At 40.8% G+C, this 20,129-nt stretch overlaps 1 protein-coding gene across 2 annotated transcripts in view; it reads left to right on the forward strand.

Moving 5' to 3' along the window:
- Positions 1-20,129, forward strand: part of rev3l (REV3 like, DNA directed polymerase zeta catalytic subunit) — a 63,424-nt gene that overhangs the window by 11,522 nt on the left and 31,773 nt on the right. For both annotated transcript variants that reach the window (XM_026318030.2, XM_026318031.2), the window contains exons 2-4: positions 16,315-16,504; positions 16,653-16,727; positions 17,570-17,730. In XM_026318030.2, the coding sequence (XP_026173815.1) occupies positions 16,315-16,504; positions 16,653-16,727; positions 17,570-17,730 (426 nt within the window). The remainder of the gene's footprint in view (positions 1-16,314; positions 16,505-16,652; positions 16,728-17,569; positions 17,731-20,129) is intronic.

Raw genomic sequence — 20,129 nt, forward strand, 5'->3', positions numbered from 1 at the left:
AAGCCTGCTCCAATAAAGCAAATTAATTTAATTTAAATTAGTAAAGACTTTAGAGTGTTGATTTTATTAGAGATTAGTGTTTTTGAGCATTAAAGAGTACTCCACAGATTTGGTATTATATTCCTGTAGCATATTAAAAGACTGCATATAGCTGCTGGAGCCTGGCTGTCATTGTGGCCAGCATCGCCACAGAGAATTTATGGCCATCGTGTTTTGAATGTGCCAATATGCATGTATGTGGGAACAAGAATATTCCTGTACGTGTGTCAGAGTAGCTGCAGGCACCTCAAGGATTTCCCCTCTGCCGGTCTGTGCCTGTCCGTGCTCTCCCTCTCTCTTTTTTTGTCTTCTGTGCCCAGCCTTCTCTCATCCTCCCCACTCTCCTCCTGTCCTCCACATTCCTTTGTTTTCCTTGACACGCTGTTCTAGTTTTGAGGGTTTTCACTTTCTCTTACTGAATCAAATCAGCGTTCCCTTTCATTTGTCTCCTCTGTCCCTTCTCACCCTCTCCCCTGCCCCTTAGATTGTCCTGATCAGCCTCTGTTTGACCTTTGACCCCACTCTGTCAACTCCCTCTGCCCCTTCTCGCTGTCTCCTGTAACTCAAAAGTCCACACACACTTTCAAATGCCTCTCTGCCCTCCACACCCCTTCTGCTGAATGTGTAGCTTCACACACTCACATGCCTGAACATTAAGATGGGGGCAGTCATTAGTGAGGGCAGATTGAGGGGGGTAGGTGCAAGTGAACTGGACAGGTCCTTTTGTGGTGTTCGGGTTATCCAGGGTTTATTCAGTAATTTTAGTACCTTAAGCTGGCATAACAAAACCCTTTATATGGCTTTGTACGGATTGTCTCTTTGAACTCCATCTGGATCTCAAATATTTCTTTCTACTAGGGCTTGGCGATATAGCCTTAAAAAAAAAAAAAAAAAAAAAAAAATCAGATTTACGATTTAAATCGATTTTTGTTTTCCCCCCCGGCGGGTGTGCTTGTGCTGCCGCAGTCTTATTCATTTCATGGGCGCAACATCTCTCCCACTCGACAACATGCCTCTGTTTGAGGTGCTGCAGTAAATTGGTCGCACTGTTACCTTTCCTAGCAACAGACTTCAAACACACTTTGCAGCGGGGTGTTGTTTGCGTCTGACGCCCAAAACCGAACCAATTCCACCGAGTTCTTCCCTGCTCGCTGACGTTTTTTGTGTATCTCTAATATGGCAAACATGCGGGGGGAGGGGCTGAGCCCAGAGGGGTGCATCGGGGATGTTAAAGAGAAAACCAATTTACAGTCAATGTAAACTACACACGATAAAATTGGTTTATCGCCCAGCCCTACTTTCTCCCAGCTTTTTTTTTTGTTTGTTTTTTTTTTGTTTTGCCTTTATTACATGATGGACTGTGGAAATGAGAATGGGAACGGGGAAAGAAAGCATGGTATAACATACAAAGATCCCTGGCAGGAAGCCATGACGTTCTTGTGTACCATTTAGGAATTGTAAAATCATTTTCAAATTGACTAATTACATTTGTGTTTCCAGAATCATTCTAATCAGGCAAGAAAACACCCCCCCTTTGAGAGAAGTTCATCAACGGTAATAAGCAATAGGCTACTTTGCATGGGTCACATCTGGCCAGACCCTGCTTCAGTAGCTTCAGTAGTGGATCTGGCTGGTGCATTTAAGTCGGCCTTGATGCTTTCATGATATCCTTAAATTGAGATTGACCTTACCAGTACTACTTGTGACATAATAGGGATTGTCTGTAGTCCAGTGTTACTTTCGTTGATGAAATATTTTCATTATAATTTTCGTCAAAGACAAGTTTTCACTGACGAAAATGAGATAACTAAATAAAAATTAAGTGATGATGACAAAAACTAAATAAAAATATACAGACATTTTCGTTGACTAATAAAAATGAGACGAAAATGTGAGTGAGGGACGTTTTTAGAAAAGATTCAATCAGAATTAATCTTCTTAGACGCACATTTAAAAAGTAACTGATCCACCTAGTGACGCGGGATGCACGAGTACACGACATCATCATCATAGCCTACACTGGGTTTCTGTCTGACTTAAACTATAATGAAAAGGAAACAGCTGAAAACAAAGAGAAGATATATGGGTCAATTTCACATTTGATGCAATGGCATTACTGCTAAATACAGTTTTTCTCTTAAATATTTTGGAGTTGCACTTTTGCTTTAAAGAATGAAGAATGTCATATGCAAGTTATAAACTATGCATATCTAATTTTTGGTCTTTTATGGAAAGGCCATATTCCATATATATTTAATGAAAGTTGTTTTTATTTCATTTTAAGTTAGAATATTTTGTATATTACAATAGTTTAACTATAGTTTAGTTTAATAGTTTAATATAAATAGCAGAAGATTTTAGTCGACTAAAACTAAATTAAAATCTGCTGTCAAAATTAACACTGCTGCAGTCTTTGATTTTCAAATTATAATTTTAATTGAAGGAAGAAATTTTGAGAGATCACAATGCATATAGTGGCACTGCAGTCTGGTTTTTATATTAACTCAATAAATAGCCTATATAAAGACAACTGCAGTTGCTTCCTTTTGAAAGATGACATTGATTTTGATGAGACATTAGACAGTGAGGAATCAGTCTTAAAAGTTGGCTATTGGGTTTTAAACCCCACAACTCTTATAGCACTATGGAGTAGGGATGGGAAGATTAACCGATTTGTAACGATACATGACCTTGTGTGGGCCTGACGTGAGTGTGTCGGCAGAGCTGCTGTGAACCAGATACAATCTAAGATGAGATACGGATGCATTGGTTCATGTATTTATGTGTTCATGTTTTTTTAAAAAAAAAAAAAGATCAATGAAATTATTAGGGGTTGTATCATAAATCTCTACTTGCATGTTTTTTTAAGTTACATCCCTTGCTCCAACATTACGTTAGATTATGTCAGGTTACGTCACGTTAGCGTGCGAGTGCTCTCAGCTGTCATTCATCATAAACGTGGCGGAGGCAGAGGCTATACATACACCAAGCTGTTGATGATAGTAAAAGTCATGTTTGTTTCCAGCAGTATGTCACTGTTAGTAACAGTTTACGTCTTTCATCATTTTATTTTTTATGGTTCATTCTATAGAATTATGTTCTGCTTCTTACTGTTAGTTAGCGCTGTTTCGTTATAGTTGTTAATCTTGAGCTTCTGTTTGAGCTTGGTGATATAAATGTGTGCTGGACTTGTGCTAAAACTTCAGACAGGACAGTTACACAGGACTTGTGGGAAAAAAAACTGTTAATGGTTTAACACTGGTTAATAAATAATCAAAATCAATGTGTTGTATTGTGGCATTCCTTGCATTGATTTGAAGTGCATCGCACTGTATCGTATCGCATTGTGTTGGACCAAATCATGTTGAATCGTTGTGTATCATAATTGGGAGTGATTGTATCATGTCACATCAGTAGTTACTGCATTAGTATCTTTAATGTATCAGATTGTTGGCAGCATATCGAGATACGCATCATATCGGTCTCAGAGCAGAGATGCACATACCTACTATGGAGCCGTTTTCTGTTAGTGTGCTCCGGTTTTGTTTGCTGTCAAAGTCATACATGTGAGTGGTTTTACAGTAATCCAAAGATCTACAGGTGGGGAAACACGCCAAGAAAACTGCACTGTGCCAGCAAAGGCACTAAGTAGGAGGACTGTCAGCTAGCAAACATGTTTGTCATCATTTTTGGGTTTAAATATGTTTTAAAAAATAGTTTTACAAATATTTGATGAGGAACAAAATGTATTCAGCACTTAACACTGAATGTAATCATACAATTTGTTTAAAACAAAGGTGTAACTCCACCTCGAGTATCAACCTGGGGACTTATGGAGAGAAAGGCAGCTTTATTGAAAAGGATGGGTATGATTGTATTTCACATTGCATGTTGGTGCAACCTAATTGAATTCTAATGTCTCCTCTTGCTTCTTTCACTCAGTTAATCCTGCTCAATGTGCACTCCTCTCTCCTCATCAGCCTTTTCTCTCTCCTCTCCCTCATTTGTCGTACATCTCTGCAGGCCTCCACCAGTATGTGTGCTTTCTGTGCTGGCCCAGCCCTGCTCCTGCCCTCAGGCTGTGCCTGGCCTACATGGCCTATTCTGATGCTTCCCATATTTCCGCACAGCACACTGCCCCAACAGTCCTGCTCCTAGCTGCCCCCTCCCCCACCTCTCTCTCTGCTCTGAGGAGACGTTCAGCTGAGGTTATATGGAAATAAAGTGTCCCAGTTCACATGGTTCTTCCTGTAAACTCTCATCCTCCTAATCAAACTCTCACTGGACAGACTGCTCTTTTTTCTGTTTCGCTCTGATCATTCACTTTATCTCTGCCTCTCACCCAGACTCTCGCTTTTTCTCTCTTCCTCTTCTGTGTCTCTCCTCTTACTCATGCTCTCTTTAGTTCTCTCCATCTTTCTCTTCTGTTCCTGTTCACACATTAGTATAAGCCAACCTTTTGTCAGTCTGTCCAGACCTATTGCTTCCTGTCTCTTGGGTTTGCAGCTGTTTCCCTCCAAATGTTGCACAAGGTTTAAGTGGATTTCCAAAATGCTGCCAAAATATCAGGCAGACAAGATAAGATTACATAACTAATAACTTTAGATCTGGCACATTATGGTGATTGATGGCTTTTTAACCTAGTTTGACATCTCTGTTATTTGGAATGTCCTTATTATTTATTACCATAGTTTAGTTTCAATAGTAACTGCTTTATTGCATTTGCCATTACTGATACCATGGTTGTTAATGTGCATATTAAAAATATGCATAATATGAATGGATGCAGCAAACATACACTGTTTTCAAGTAATAGTGTCTGACTTTACACCTGCAGAGAGGAGAAAGGACATGTCACCAGATGGTATTTAGACGAGTGGACAGGCAAGTGGTGAGGAGGTGTTAGTCTGAATGTCTCCTTCTCTTCACCTTTTTCCTGATTGCCTATTTGCTAAACACTGCTTGGATATCAATATCAGTGCCTCAGAGGGGTCATAGAGGGGTCGTCTGTTAGGTATGTTGCGTAAGAGTTTGCTTCAAAGTCCACAGGAAATCCCATAGTCGCCAAGAAAGTTTGTCTCTGTCTCTGCGCTGATCATAAGTGATTCAGAGCTTCCGCTGACTCCTGCCCAGGTGACTGGAGTCATGCAGGCTTTGATCTCTCTCACGCAGGCAGATTTTTTTTTTTTTTTTATCCTCATGCTCTTTTATCATCCAAGAAAAGTGGCTGAGCATGAATACTCTTTTTCAACACTGCCCTGACTTCCAGAGCAGGACAGTAACGAAGTAAATTTACTTGAGTACTTAACTTAAGTACAGTTTTTGAGAATTTGTACTTTACTTGAGTAGTATGTCTTGGGGAAACTTATTATATTTGCATTTCTATAACGGTTCTCGTTACTTGTTACTTATGCGGAGAAATTGTCTTAAGACAAGACAGTTGACTGTGTTCGTTAAGTTTCTTGTTTGAGTGTGGTTTGTCCAAATGTGCAGTTAGTCGTGTTCATTGTAGAGTCTGACAGCAGCAGGAAGGAAAGACCTGTGGAGTCTCTCCTTCCCACAGCGAGGGTGGATCAGTCTGTCACTGAAGCTGCTCTCCAAGGCAGACAGGGCATCCTGCAGGGGGTGAGACTCATGGTCCAGCATAGATGTTAGTTTAGCCAGGACCCTTCTGTCCCCACCTCCCTCACTGAGTCCAGAGGACAGCCCAGGTCAGAGCGGAACTTCTTGATGACCTAGTACAGGTTCTTCCTTTCCCTCTCTGTGATGCTGCTGCTCCAGCAGACCACACCGTACAGGATGGCTGATGCCACCACAGAGTCATAGAAGGTCCTCAGGAGTGCCCCCTTTACCCCAAAAGACCGAAGTCTCCTCAGGAGGTAGAGCCGCCTCTGGCCCTTCCTGTACAGTGTGTCTGTTATAATTCCAGTCCAGTTTGTTGTTCAGGTGAACACCCAGGTACTTCTAAGAGTCCACTCTCTCAATGTCCATTCCCTGGATGTTCACTGGCGAGGTTTTCTGCTTTCAATTTATATATAGTTTGTCGGACTTTATTCAGATTAGGCCGGCGATCTTTGGGAATATGTTCGGAAACACAGTTTCGGGCCCGAATATGGGCGGTGGTGTTTTAACAGGTATGCAAGTATGCATCGATGCAATGTTTTTTCAATTAAATAGTGAGCCTCCAAATCGAAATTGAATCGAATCATGGCTTGCCTAAAGATTCCCACCCCTAGTACTCAGCTCCTAAGCAGCACGTGACATTAATACAGAGCCTTATGCCCAGTGCTCCTTCTGCCAACTCCACCCTGCTCTCTCCCCTTCTCTCCCTCGGTGTCCTCCTTTCTCCTCTGTGCTGCCAACAAAATAGCAAATAAAACATCCAGTCACAGAATCTATATTTTAGTAAGAGGTGTGGGATGATCCGTATCGTTATTCTAATTGAATATTGGGTTGCTCTGGACAGTGCAGTCAGATAATGTCATTAATTTCTTACCTGAACCTGGTTGGTTTCTTTGGGGAAATTAAAAATTGTATATCCATCTGTGGAAGAACAGGTTACCAGTTAGTGAAGGTTTTCCCAATGCTTCACTTTACTGTCCATAAATGTACGGTATACTTGAGTAACCAACAGTACAAAAATATGTGTAAATTGATCATAAAAACGGTATGTGAGTGGTTTACTAATTAGCCCTGTGGTCTTGCAAATTAGCCATGTGGAACGAAGTTGCGTTACAAAACATAAAACTTTTTTCATTTGTAAATAAAGAAGAATAGTTTCAATACTTTGTGGCACTGCACATTATTGCTATTTAATCTCCATTTTTTACCAGTGTGCAGCTAACTCAGCTAATGTTAAATACACACCACACACAAGTTGTAATAAGCTGTAATGACCCAATGTCTGGGACAACTCTGTTTGCTAATGTTAACATTTTTACTTGTGGTTTTAATCTCCACCAGGAAATCCATCTCTACCTTCTTCTCTCTTGCTGTTATGTGTGTGGCAGATTATAACACAAGTTTGCAAAATGAACACATCCACGAAATCTAACATAATAGTGAATAATAGGTTATTATCATTGATCATTATTATTTTTAGGGATGTGAGATAATGTTTAGGCTTTAAAATCACCCCTGCTAAAAGTAAGATTTTATATTTAACTAGTTAAATATATAAAACTTAAAAACATTATAATATAAATTGTGATATTTCCTCCCATTACATTGAATTCTTCTTTTCACACATCTGAAAATTAGTTGGCATCCACTCGTTCACATCCACTGAAGTCTGGTAGAAAGGCAGTTTGATTGACAAAAGGGACAGTTTCACAGAGCATCACCACTGGGCTGCCCCCAAATGCGTCTGCCTGTTAATATGCTCAGCCATCGGCCAATGATGATGATTATGTTAAAAATGGCAATAATTAGCCCGAATAATTGGTCAATATCTACCCAGAAGTTACACAAAATACACAAAATATGTGTGTCAGGGTACGAGTGAACAACACCCTGACTGCTTTAATACGCCCAAGTAATATAAAGGGTGCAATGAATTTATCTTGCAGTGAAAAACATGCAGTGTGTGTAGTGACTGAAGATGGCTGGAAATTTCACCTTTTATTTATTGTAACATACACAGTTGTTTGTTTTGATATGATGCACTGTTCATGCTTTAAATCTTACTTATCATTTCTGGCAGTCTGGTGATCTGCCGCACACTCAGATTCAAGTAAACTTCATTTACTCACCATTTGTCCTTTTGCTTTTGGAGTTACATACTGTGACAGAAGAGTCATAAAACATACAAAATGTCTGTTTTGTGAAAACAACATGAAAGATAGAGTGCCATTCCTGATCCTGGGTTTTGAGCAAGCATGCAGCTCTATGGCTGGCTGCACAACCTGAAGTGCTCTCATATCAGTCTGCCTCTTTTATTAGACAGCACTCTGCTTTTCATTCAGGTCATGTCTGACTCTACACACATTCCCCATTGTGATTAACGTGACTGATGCAGTTTGGTGCATTGAGATGGGGGTTTTTACTCTGTGGGAGATCATTGACAGCCTTCCAGATTTCCATTTGTCTGTCACAAACCCCCACCCACCGTCAACTTCCAGTCTGCAGTTGTGTGCGTGTGTGCGTGCGTGCGTGTGTGCGTGTGTGTGTGTATGTGTGAGATGGACCTCACAGGAGTGGAGAACACGTGTTGTGGACCAGGCCTATTTGGACCGTGTCTCACACCTCTTTCTGCAGACTCTCAGTTCTCAGACACATGACAGTTTATTTGGTTGAACTGGATATTTTCGCATACCTCTTTCAGATCCACAGTGCTTCTCTTGCATCTTCCCCCAGCAGCCCAACACAGCATCTGTCTGCCCAAATAAATCATACATTAGTTAGTTAGCACAAAAAGAGATTTTAAAACTGACACTTTTTCCTACTCAATGACATTTTGCTTAAAATGTCAGTCTCAGTTCATTTCATTGAAATACTCTCCATTGTACAGGTGTGGGATGTTTAGTAATATACTGTTTTACTTCTTTTGTTTCCACTTATTGTAGATATGTCTTGTATGTGTACGGTAAGCATAGGTCCTAAATTTTTTTTTTTTTTTTGCTTCACTCAACATGATGGAAAGATACAAACCAGGACTCTAGGTCTGTAAAACGTCAGAATTAAATTTAGGCAGGGACTTTGACTTTGAATTTTTTTCTTCTCACACAGCCTCATAAGCTCACTGAAATGCCTGTTGATTAGGAATGACATGCTACAAAGGTCCACGGTAGGATCTGAACAAGGGATGTTCAGCGCTTTGCTGAAACATAAAGACAGGACTGAATGTAATGGATTGAAAAGTCACAGGTATTACTGGAAAATTTTAAATGCAGATACCATTTCAAGAACCAGTTATGGTGTCCTCCTGTATCCCATTTTGTTTTATATTTTGGATGTAAACTCTATTTGCCTTTATTTAGCTCCATGTTTGAAATGGGTAAAAATATGGAGAGGGATGATATTTACCAGAGGCCCCTGGCCAGCTGTGACATCACAGCTACAAATGAGTTGTCTCAGACCAGCTGCCACAATGCCCCGTTTCATCCCTGTTTCTCATGCCATGTGTACAGTAGGTGAGAATGCATGAATGGAAAATACAGTGAAAAGAGAGAAGTCAATTAAAGAAACGTCACATCTGCAAAGACACTAAGTTGCACCATCCTGTTACACTCTCTGCTTATTGTTTAGGAGGAAATTAGTATATCACCAGTGACAGCGATAAGGTCAGTCTGGTGTCACTTGCAGCCATTGACAGTGGGGGTAGCTGGCATCGAGGTACATCTATGCCAGTCCACCAGCAGGCTTAGCTTGAGGAGTGGTGACATGCTGGCTACAAAGTGGTCATTAATAATAAATAGAAAGCTGATTCTGTTCATGTTCTGTCATGAAGCGATTGGTAACCACAAGTGTAATTGTTGAATGGAATGGTGGAAAACCTCAGGGAAAATAATGACCTTAACAGTTTGGGTCTTTTGGTGTTTGAATTAAACTGACTTGACTAATTTACACCTTTGCATGTCAGGACAATGAGGTGTTTTTCACAGATTGGTCAAGACGTGTGCTTTTAATCTTTTTTTTTTTTTTTCATTATCAAAATTATATGAAGATTTAGTCAGTTTAATGTTGAATAACATCAGTTTCATCTTGTCTTCATGGGGAAAAAAGGTTGTAGGGGAGGTATTTTTCACAGGAACATGAATGAAGTTCTCCAGTGTGCACAGGGAAGATGTACAGGATGTTATCTCTCCTCCACCAGTGGCTTGTTGCCCAGGCATCCATCCAGGACAAGCCTGGCTGTGCTGTTGGAGGGAGGGCCCACATGTTTGGTTACCAAAGGCCAGACACACATGTGACAGACTTAGCAGCAGCAAGTCTGTAAGCCCCAGTCGCTCATTCATTTCTATGCAAAGTTTGTTAAAAGTGTGGTCCAGCGAGCGGAGAGCACACTGGCGTGAGATGTGATCGTAGGAGTTGTCAGGCTCTGTGTGAAGGTGAATCACGGACAGGGCTTATTTAAACCCACAAGAGCCGCTGTGTTTATATGAGCAGAGGAATTCAAAGGATGAGGGACTGTTGTTCAGAGAGTAGTTCATGCTCATGTGAACCAGGGATTTTTGTCAAGTGTTAAGGTGGAAAGGCGGTGAGATACAGATTTAGGGATAAGTGAGGGAGAATGCTGTAGCTTGAGTTTTTTTTTTTTTAGCAAGAAAACCTTACAGCCATAGAGAAACAGACTGCTGTAGTGTTCTCCGTCCATGGCCTGAATCTTGCACACAGATGTGAGCATGTGATGCTGGGCTATATTATTAGTTTAAAAAACAGGGCACGTGAAGTCCTTGTTTGCTCTTATTCATATAGTGACTGTTCATTTGTTTATTCCATTGCTTTTCTCTTCTCCTGCAGTATATTGAAGGTGCAGATGATAGGAGGGAAAACTGATGTGTGATGAGTGTTAGCACCCTCCTCTCTTTACTCCTCCTCTTATTGTAGTCTTTCTGCTCTCCTGCTCTCTCTCACACACACATTGGAATGGACCTCATTATGCGGCTGTGTATATCCATGTGTATTTGACTGAAATGATATGCGGTTCACTGTTCCTCAAAGAATTTATGCAAAGGAATCCTTTAAGTATCTTAGTGCCGGAGCTGTACTTCACTAACATTTACTGGAATCCATTAGGAATGACACCAACATCATGCTAGGGACATAACTCCACACACTGGCAACAATTAACTCATTACAGCAGTGGCAGAGAACCTGAAGGATGTTGCCAGAGATGCTACACTGGCAGAGAAGCTATTGATTGGCTGGTCTGCACAGTAATTATTTCTACGTGAAATTCACTAAACATTTGGTGGGTAGCAGGCAAAAGCACACATGCCCTTCTAACTTTATAGACAGGCTTGTAGATTTTGCATGGGTGGTGTATTTCTGTACAGATGTGTTTTCTTGATCGCCGCCAATATCTGGGAAGGAATTGTTTCTAGAAGAGCATTTTGGGTTTAGGATATCATTTTCCATAAATGGAGCAGTGCTACATCAGTTGTAACAGTTGTCACAGTCAATGTTGAATTGAGGTACATCCATATTCAGAATCACACCGAGGACTTGGGAACCTATAAATAGTTTCTTTCAAAGGCAAAAAAATAAAAGATTTTTTTTTTAATCATTCATAACTCTGGCTTATAATCTTTCCATCCTTAATGTTCTAATACTGTTTTATTTCCCTTTGATTCATTAGCAAGGTTTGTTTGGGAACAGGCTGGTTTTACTTCTCAAATTAATCATGGTTCACTAGTGTTCTGTGCTGATTGGAAGATATCTGATACAAGAAAATGTAGAGAAAAGTGTAATGCAGCTATAACCATTGAAGACAAATTTAAATCTGTTTATTCAGCCCATGTTTGGAGTTAGTCTGAGGCAAATTTTGCTAGATGTTTAAAAGGTGGAAGATAATGTTTCTTCCATAGATGTCACATATTTAATCTTTAATCCTCCAAGTATAACTGCATAGGAGAGAGATTTTTGGACATAGCCACATAGTGTTTTGCTGAAGAGAAAACTGCACCTGAAGTGACACAAAAATCAACCACCTGTCTCCTTGTCAAAGGCAGCGGCTCCACTGACTTAGACATACTGTCATAGACAAGCTGTAACATGTTGCTTTAGCCCTTTTCTGCTCCCCCTGAATGATCTGTGTGGCACCTTCAAAGGATGGGATTTTGTTCGCATGTGAGACATATTAAATAATGAGTGTAAAATTGGGTCAGGGGGCCTTCACAATATTTACTTTAATTATCTGACTGGTAAGACAGCATACAAGCTGAAATCTTAAGTCTTAAAATTAGCTTTCTGAACCATGGAAATAGTTTGTGCCGCTGCCCCTCCTTTTCCAGACCTGCTCTCTGTCTCATCTGCTGGGCCCTCTGCCAGCCTGCTCACTGAGTTACATTCTCACTCTGCCAGTGTGTGTGTCAGATTACTGGCCCTTTATTCTCTCACCTCTATAAGATGAATATGCAAGTGTGGATTTTCTAGTTCACTTGCCTGTGTGCCCTCACAAACCCCCATTCTGTGCCTTTACATTGACATTTTGACAATTTATTAAGACGGTGAGGGAGAAACACCTCTCCAATTTTTCCATCATTGCCATGGATGTGAGTAGTGAGCACATACTGTGCCGTTCTGATGTTCCCACTCCAGGCGGTGGGAGTGTACAGTCCCAGATTTTACACAGCTCTCCCTGAGCCTTTTTAATTAATACCAACACTGGTTTCATTAACATCTTCTTCCACTCCTCCCCGTGGCAGCTGTCTGTCTGATTACAGAGGGAGTCTGACTGCTCCCCCAAACCTCGGAGAGTAAAGGAGAAAAATATGAACCTGGTGCACTGTGCTCACTCAAAGGACACCCTGTAAGTGACTGCTGTGCCTGAATGTGTGTCTGCTCTCTTCTGTGCAGTCGTTTATTTTGAGCTCACAGAAGATTTGTCTGCTTGAACAAAATCAAAAAGTTCTACAAATTGACACTGGTATATTTGCACATTTTAGCAGCTGCTGAGCATTTTGGTCCGTTTTGTGTGACGTTTGCTTGTTCTGCCTATAACTGTGTGGGTTTTCTTTGGGTACTCTGGCTTGAACCCACGGTTCAAAAACTTGTGGATTGGGTTTGATAGAAGCAAGAATACAGTATTATCCAAGCTGGCTAAGAATATGTTAACAGCGGTCATCTTGGCTAAGGACTTCAGGCCGACTGCCTTACTGACCTGGTGGTGGTTTACGGCCACTGCTGTACTGGGTGCTGAGTCATGGAACGGCAGTGCTGGTTACTATGAGGAAGTTGAAGGGAGTTGGGGGGGCATGCACTTGGCAGAATGGACATCCTGTGGTTCAGTGTTACTCCGCCCAGAGACCCTAAAGCTGTCAGAGGCCTTCCACTGCTCTCCTTTCACAAATCTTAAAGCAGGAACATAGACAGGAAACTGCAGATGTGGCAGATAGTGGGAACTCATTTTTATTCTTCTAACTTTATACTCCCCCCTGTTTTCTTTCTCTTTCATTCAATCATATATGTAATTTCTCATTATCATTTTTCAGTTTGCTCTTTTCTTTTCATTCTGTCCTGCTTCCTCTGACACACACTCTTTCTCTCTCTGTGGCCTGACCAGCTGGGCGGAAAGAATCACTTGTTTATCTCTCCCGCTGTCCGTCAGGGGCTTTTGCTTTGCTGCCATCGTTGCCTAGCAACTGCAGGAGAAGCCGGCATTGGCTGCTCCTGGTGCGAGTTGGTGTGTGTTTGTGTGAGAGCAAGAGAGTCCATGTTGACACAGCAGGCTGAGGACAGACAGACGCGTGCTGTCCTCACCGCTCTCTCATCGCCGGGGAGGCTGCCAGCCTTTGTGTGGCTCACAGAGGAGTCACACACACACACACACACACACACACACACCTTGGGCCTTGTTAGTGGAGACACACAAATACACACTGCCGACTAGACTGTTACCTTTTGATCCCACTGTCTCTGCATCTCACTGGATACCGTGCCATAATTTGAGTATTAGTTCAGTTAATTTTTTCCCAGGCCAAAAACTGCTTTTTGTTACCTCCAGTTATTTGCCAGTCAAAATTTCTTCTGATCGTCATATATCCTCATATTACACTGCTTTATCCGAATCCAAGAAATAATTAAAAAGCATTAGAATTCCCTACTTTGTAGTAAATGTTATATTTTTGGGGTTTTATTAGGCAAAATAAGTTATTTCATAATAAGTAATACATCGATTAAAAACAGGTGGTCAAAGGGTCACTTGAATGTGTTGGGATAAAGAATGCATGTTTTTAGGGTTTTAGAGGCCTGTAAACAACTGCCAACAATTTGTTTTAGTGCTGGTAAAGGCCTGAAGATAGAGGACACCTGAACAAACATGTGGGGTCTTTTCCAATATGAGTCCACCCCTTCTTGTCGAGCTATATAAACCTGAATTCTGCAGAGAAAAGACAGAGAATTCTGTGCACACATAATTAAACCTGAGATGATTCATGTGTTTGTTTCTGAGAATTAGCAACTCTCCAACTTAAAGAAATTTATACATCAATCACCTTTTGCCCAGAGATAATATAGACATTTTATTATTGTTGTCCTAACCAGAATAAACCTTGATGGATTACCCTTATTTTTGTTATTTATTAGCATACTGATTTTCTTGATTAACTGAGAAATTGTTTGGCCGGAGAGACCAGTGTAAAATGGCCATTGCATTTTTTGTATTGTTCCATCAGTAGTACAGTAGTAAAACTAAAATAAACAGTAGACATGGATCAACTGTGGAAGTTATTTCTGCTGATTAACAGTGAAATTACTTTCATGGTTAATTGGTTGCCTATTAATTTTCTGTGGATTGACTAATAATTAATGAATCATTTCATAGCCATAGCAATGCATGATAAGGAATTAAAATCAAGTGTCATAGTTTTCTAGTAAGAACCAGTTAATATGTTGACTGACAGTGAGATAAATTGTCTTGTGCATGTTGCATTTGAAGAATGGGTGAGACGCCACAGTGCTGCTGGAAATAATAGCATTAAAATATCACAAGATTATAAAAAAAAAAATTCCCATCATAATTTCCCAGACATCAGGGTGGTCTTGAAATTGCTAATTTGTTTTGGCCACTAGTCCAGTGTCAAAAAAACACGTTGGAGAGTCCAGAACCAGTAAATGTGCCTGTCAGAGTGCATCATTTTACCACTAGTATGATTCTTCCTTTTCATTTTATGGTCTTTACACCACAGTCTTCCACAGGGATCTGTGCTTTTAGCTTCAGCATATGCTGCTGCCTCAGTCTTAGCAGTGCACTCTTGTTCAGCAACTGTGGAATTCAGGCTTACCCGAGGCCTGTTCTAAGAACCTTATTGTCTTTCAACACTACATCCCATCTTGCATCACACTCCCCTCCTGTTTGGAAGCATTCATATGTAACATTGTGCAGAGAAATGCTGGGAATATTTCTTCCTCTTTTGGAGCTTCCACTTTTGGCCGAGGAGACTCAACAATCATGCCAGGGGACTGCAGCATTGCATCGCATGCAGCATCTGTCATACTATAGCGTGAGGATGGACAATTGGCAGGCTGTGGATGTGTGTGTGTGTGTGTCTGTGTGTGTGTCTGTGTCTGTGTCTGTGTCTGTGTCTGTGTCTGTGTCTGTGTCTGTGTCTGTGTCTGTGTCTGTGTCTGTGTCTGCTGCGGAGGAATATTGCCAGAAACCCCTTTGTCATTCCACTTCTGAAGCCTCAATACCAGTGCCCCTGATGATGGTTGGGAAGGAAGGTGTGTTTCTGGGCACGTGCAGACATTTCTGGGTAGGAGTAGAGCCCCTGCTCAACACTGCCTCCACTTGTCCAACTATTGTCAGCCTGTAACTGCTGCGAGATGAATGCAGAGAATGAGATATAAGATTGTGTTGACCTCAGCACCTCAGCCTCTGTTGTCTTATTTTCTACATTTTCCGTTATGTAACCTGATTAAACACTACGCTGTGCAGTTAAAAGCACCAACACAAAGGGAATGAGTTGGACCGTGATGCCTCCAGCACACATCGTCTCTGATATAAATACTGTATCTCCATTGCTCCACACTGACCAGCCTCACTTCACATCATTCAAAAACCCACGCCTCTTCACTCTGCTCCCCAGCACTGCTCTTTCACTGTGTTTCTATTTAGGTATTTATCTTTGATAATGTGTGCCTGTACATCATGCATTCTGGCATTTCAAGCTTATTGCCACACAAATGTGCAGGAGAAAAACAGTTTCCTAGACCCTCAGTATGCTCCATCCATCACAATTGCACCCTGTCAGCAGATTTAATATTCTCTGTGGAACTCGCATTAAAGGCCACAGCACCTCAGCTTATGTTTGTTCAGGACTGCATCATTGAACGCTGGGAAATTAATGTTTGAGCAGAGTTGCTGGGTTAATGGGGGGAGGTTTTCCCATTATGTGAAATCATTGCACTCCACTCTGAAGTTTGATTGATCAGTCACTGTCACCTGCTTATTTAAATTCTGATGGCCTTATCAAATCCAAAATGATACTTAATATTATACTTATACTATTAGAAGTGCAATACATTCTTTATTTCAGCCAAGGTGGATAATAGAAGAAATTGATAAAATTGTAATTCTGTTGTTGAATAAATTTGTTATTGTTATTGTTGCAGGTCAGAAGACGTGCCTCCACCTCCATGGCGTTTTCCCTTACATCTACGTGCCATATGATGGCTATGGGCAGCAGCCGGAGCGCTACCTACGGCAGGTGGCCTTCAGCATTGACAGGGCCCTCAATGTTGCCATGGGGAACCCTGCTTCCAGCACCCAGCATGTCTTCAAAGTTGTTCTTGTCTCTGGCATGTAAGTTAATCATCATTATTAAATGAAGTGAGACTATTAAGTAAAGATTTAAAGTCTAAACACACACTAGTTTAAAAAAAGAAAACACTGGGGCGACATCCTTTCTATGCAATATGTTGATGTCTCCCATCTGGTCTTTGTCTTACAGGCCCTTCTATGGCTACCACGCTAAGGAGAAGCACTTTATGAAGATCTATCTGTACAATCCTCAGATGGTCAAAAGGTAAGGTTGCTGCAGATCGATGTGGTTTAATGTGAATAGGGATCATCCCTGCCTCCTGTTGTTTGTTACTGAACACCAGACTGCCTGTGCATGACTCCGCCAGCTCACTAAGCTGAAATCAATTGCTGCGAATTCAGGTGTACAAATTGATTGGCTGAGAGTGTGTGTCTTTGTGTATGTCAATGGACGCACACAGGGAAACTGTGAATTATTCGACAGGGTAGTAAGTGTGAGTGTTGTCAGTGTAGAACAGAGTTCTGCAGCTGAATTCGCAGAGAACAAGAAATATAAAATGCAAGGTTTGCTGTGGTTGGATGATCCTGAAGATGATCAGATGAAGATGGAAGACAGGTTGTCCTTTTTGTGTGTGGACACACAGCACAGATTTAAATGAAAGGGTTACTTATAGATATATATAAAATGACTGATTTATAAATGTCAATGTTGATAGAACTGCTCAGCTCAAAACAGATTGCACACAGCACACCATCACCCAACTGTATTGAATGGTAATACTAGATTATAGGAGTGGCCCTGTAATTATTAGATGTGCTTTCTCCTGGTTTGATTTGCAGAAAAAGATTTTCTGTTCACGTTTACCAAAAAAAAGCTCCCTTTTGTGACCATTTATCAGCTTTAGGCTATCAGCCCTGCAGGTGAGACTGCCTGATTTCCAAAGGAGAAGCTAATCATTGTCTAATTAGTCTACCATCTCAGCTACACACAACATATCCTGTTTTGTGCGGCTTAGGGAAAATGACGGCTACATTTGTGTAATTATCTCTAATCAGTAAGTGTGTGGCAGTTATTTTTTATTATGGAATAATTTCTGTTTGTTCCAGGGTATGTGAGCTGCTGCAAAGTGGAGCAGTAATGAACAAGAGCTACCAGCCCCACGAGGGTCACATCCCCTTCCTGCTCCAGCTCTTTATAGACTACAACCTGTATGGCATGAACCTGGTTAACTTGGGAACTGTCAAGTTCCGCAGAAACCAGAGCAAAGGTAAGTGATCAGAACAGATCATCCTATAATTTAGTAATTTCTCCTTTCTTCTCATTTATCCTGAGATTATAATTATCAAATTCAAATTGATTAGAGAGTCATATCTAATGTAAAAAAACAACAAAACCTTTTATTAAATCTAACATTTGCCCACTTTGCCTCTTTTTGGGGAAGATACACATGTATCTAGCCATTTCCAAGTGTAGTTAAGGAAGGTGGTATGCCTCTGCTGTTTCATCTTCTTGGGGACACACTATTCGTTTTGTTATACTGGACATTCTAGGTAGAGCCAAGCTTCTGTGCGCTCACAAACTGACGAACCGGCCTGAATGGCTGACATTTCTTGTGTCACATTGAATTATTTCTAATCTTATCTCACCCTCAGGATACCTGTTACCTTTTGAAAGTTCTCTCTGTTTTTCTCTTATGTTGCCCTTTCACTTATTTTCACATTCAGTCTCAGGGTCTGTCTCACCTTTGTGTTTGTAGCTTTCACATTTCCTTCTCTGCTGGAGTCACACTTTTGTCACACATATAAGTAAAAACGTGTAAGGGCAGAACAATAAGTAAGCAAGCAGTTTTTAGGTGTTGGAAACAGGCTCTTCGCATTCTCCAGAGTCTATCCTTTGTTTGCCTGAGCTACCTGGCACCAAGTGCTTTGGAGGGCTGTCAGCGCTGCAGAATGACAGTTCAGACACACAGAAGAGGGGGCTGAGGCTCAGCAAAAGTTGCATGGGCCAATTTGTGAAATGTAACAAAATATCGGCAATACATGTCAGGCATATGTGGTCATCCTTTGAGGATGGCACAGACAGTGTGTGTTTACTTGTATGCCCAATTTTGCAACTGAACTGAAACAACACATCAGCCACAACTTGGCACTGTGCCAGTTGGACTTTGTGGTGCAACCACTGATCCAGACTTTAAGGAAACAAACAAAAAAAATCTAGCAAAATGTAGGAAAACATTTGATAAACCTGTAATGACCTAAGGAGCTGATCTTTCACAAAAGTGACAATCCAGCTTCAAAATCTCCATTTTTCTTTGTTTAGTTACTCTTGCAACTTATTTAGTAACTCTTTTTCCTGTTCTATTTTCTGAAGTATTGCTCAGTATTGTCCAGCAAAGCAACAAGGAGCTGGTCATTTGATATCTGTGCATCAATATGTGTAAAGTTTGTACTGAGTGGGGAGTTCATAGACTGAAAGTTTCATCTAACTTTGATCTCAGCTTAGTCCCACTCTCAGACCTCAGTCTCCAGACTCCCAGAGAGCATCCAGCTCAGCGAGGCAGCCATCACACATGACAGCATTAATGATTTGGGACAGGAAATTCCACACTTTGCTTTAATAAAGTTCTTTTTTCTAAAGCCTCACGCCTGACTGTCCACCGACAAAAGCAGGGTTTTGGTGTTTGAACTTTACACTGCAGGATACTCCTTTGGACCTTACCACAAAGAAACCAGAAGCCAGTAATAGGTACACCTGTTTACGTTTTCTTCTCCCTTCAAGCTCAGACTTGAAAGCAAATTCTTTTAATCTCAGATCAAGTGGAAGAATAATAAAAGGAGCAGAGTAAAATGGGCCATTTTAAGATGAATAGAACTCTTAATGTGTTTTGAAGGCCCATTACACAGCTTGCACACTCGCCTCCAAAACAGATGAAGTGTCAAAAATACCAGTTGCATTATCCTTGAAATTTCTCCATGTGACAAATGATGTTTCATTGTAATTGTCTATATGCCAGTCTACTTTATTGCATTGTTCAAACCATGATCTTGCTTCATTAAAACTGGATCTTATATTAGATATTGTTAAAAGCAACATTGTTCTCACCAGGTTAATTGCCTTGAACTCAGAGGTAGTAGTCCCATTGAACAAGGAACATAAGCAGAAAGACAATCACATGACACCACCATCATAGTGGTTGCGTCCAGTTAAAGTTGTTTAGATTATCTGCATAGGCCATTGGCTTGTTTACAACCTGTCTAGACAACTGGGTTTGTTTCTTGCCCTGTCGGGTTCTGTTATAATGATGTTTGGCTGTTCCCTACACTCACTGTCCCATGATGGAAATGGCCAATACTTAGACAAAGTTATAACTAACATGCTGAACAACAATTTTTAGATGGCTCATTCATTTCAAATAACTGCAGCACATGTTCTTTTCCTTAAACATTAGGTTTAATTGTTTAGTTGTAGCTGTCCATTTCATGACAAGCTGCGTTAAGATGATTGCTGGTACACATGTTGTCAGAAGCTTCAGATAAAGTGAGTAGATCTTGAGTTAACCATCTTTACTTGCGCAAGACTGTTTTCATGGTCAGTAATGAACTTGCCCATTCGTTCATCAAGAGAGGCGAAACACATGTCGACAACTTCCAAGTAATCACGCTTCTT

The sequence above is a fragment of the Mastacembelus armatus genome, chromosome 24, assembly GCF_900324485.2.
Source record: "Mastacembelus armatus chromosome 24, fMasArm1.2, whole genome shotgun sequence".
In the NCBI taxonomy this organism is placed as follows: Eukaryota; Metazoa; Chordata; class Actinopteri; order Synbranchiformes; family Mastacembelidae; genus Mastacembelus; species Mastacembelus armatus.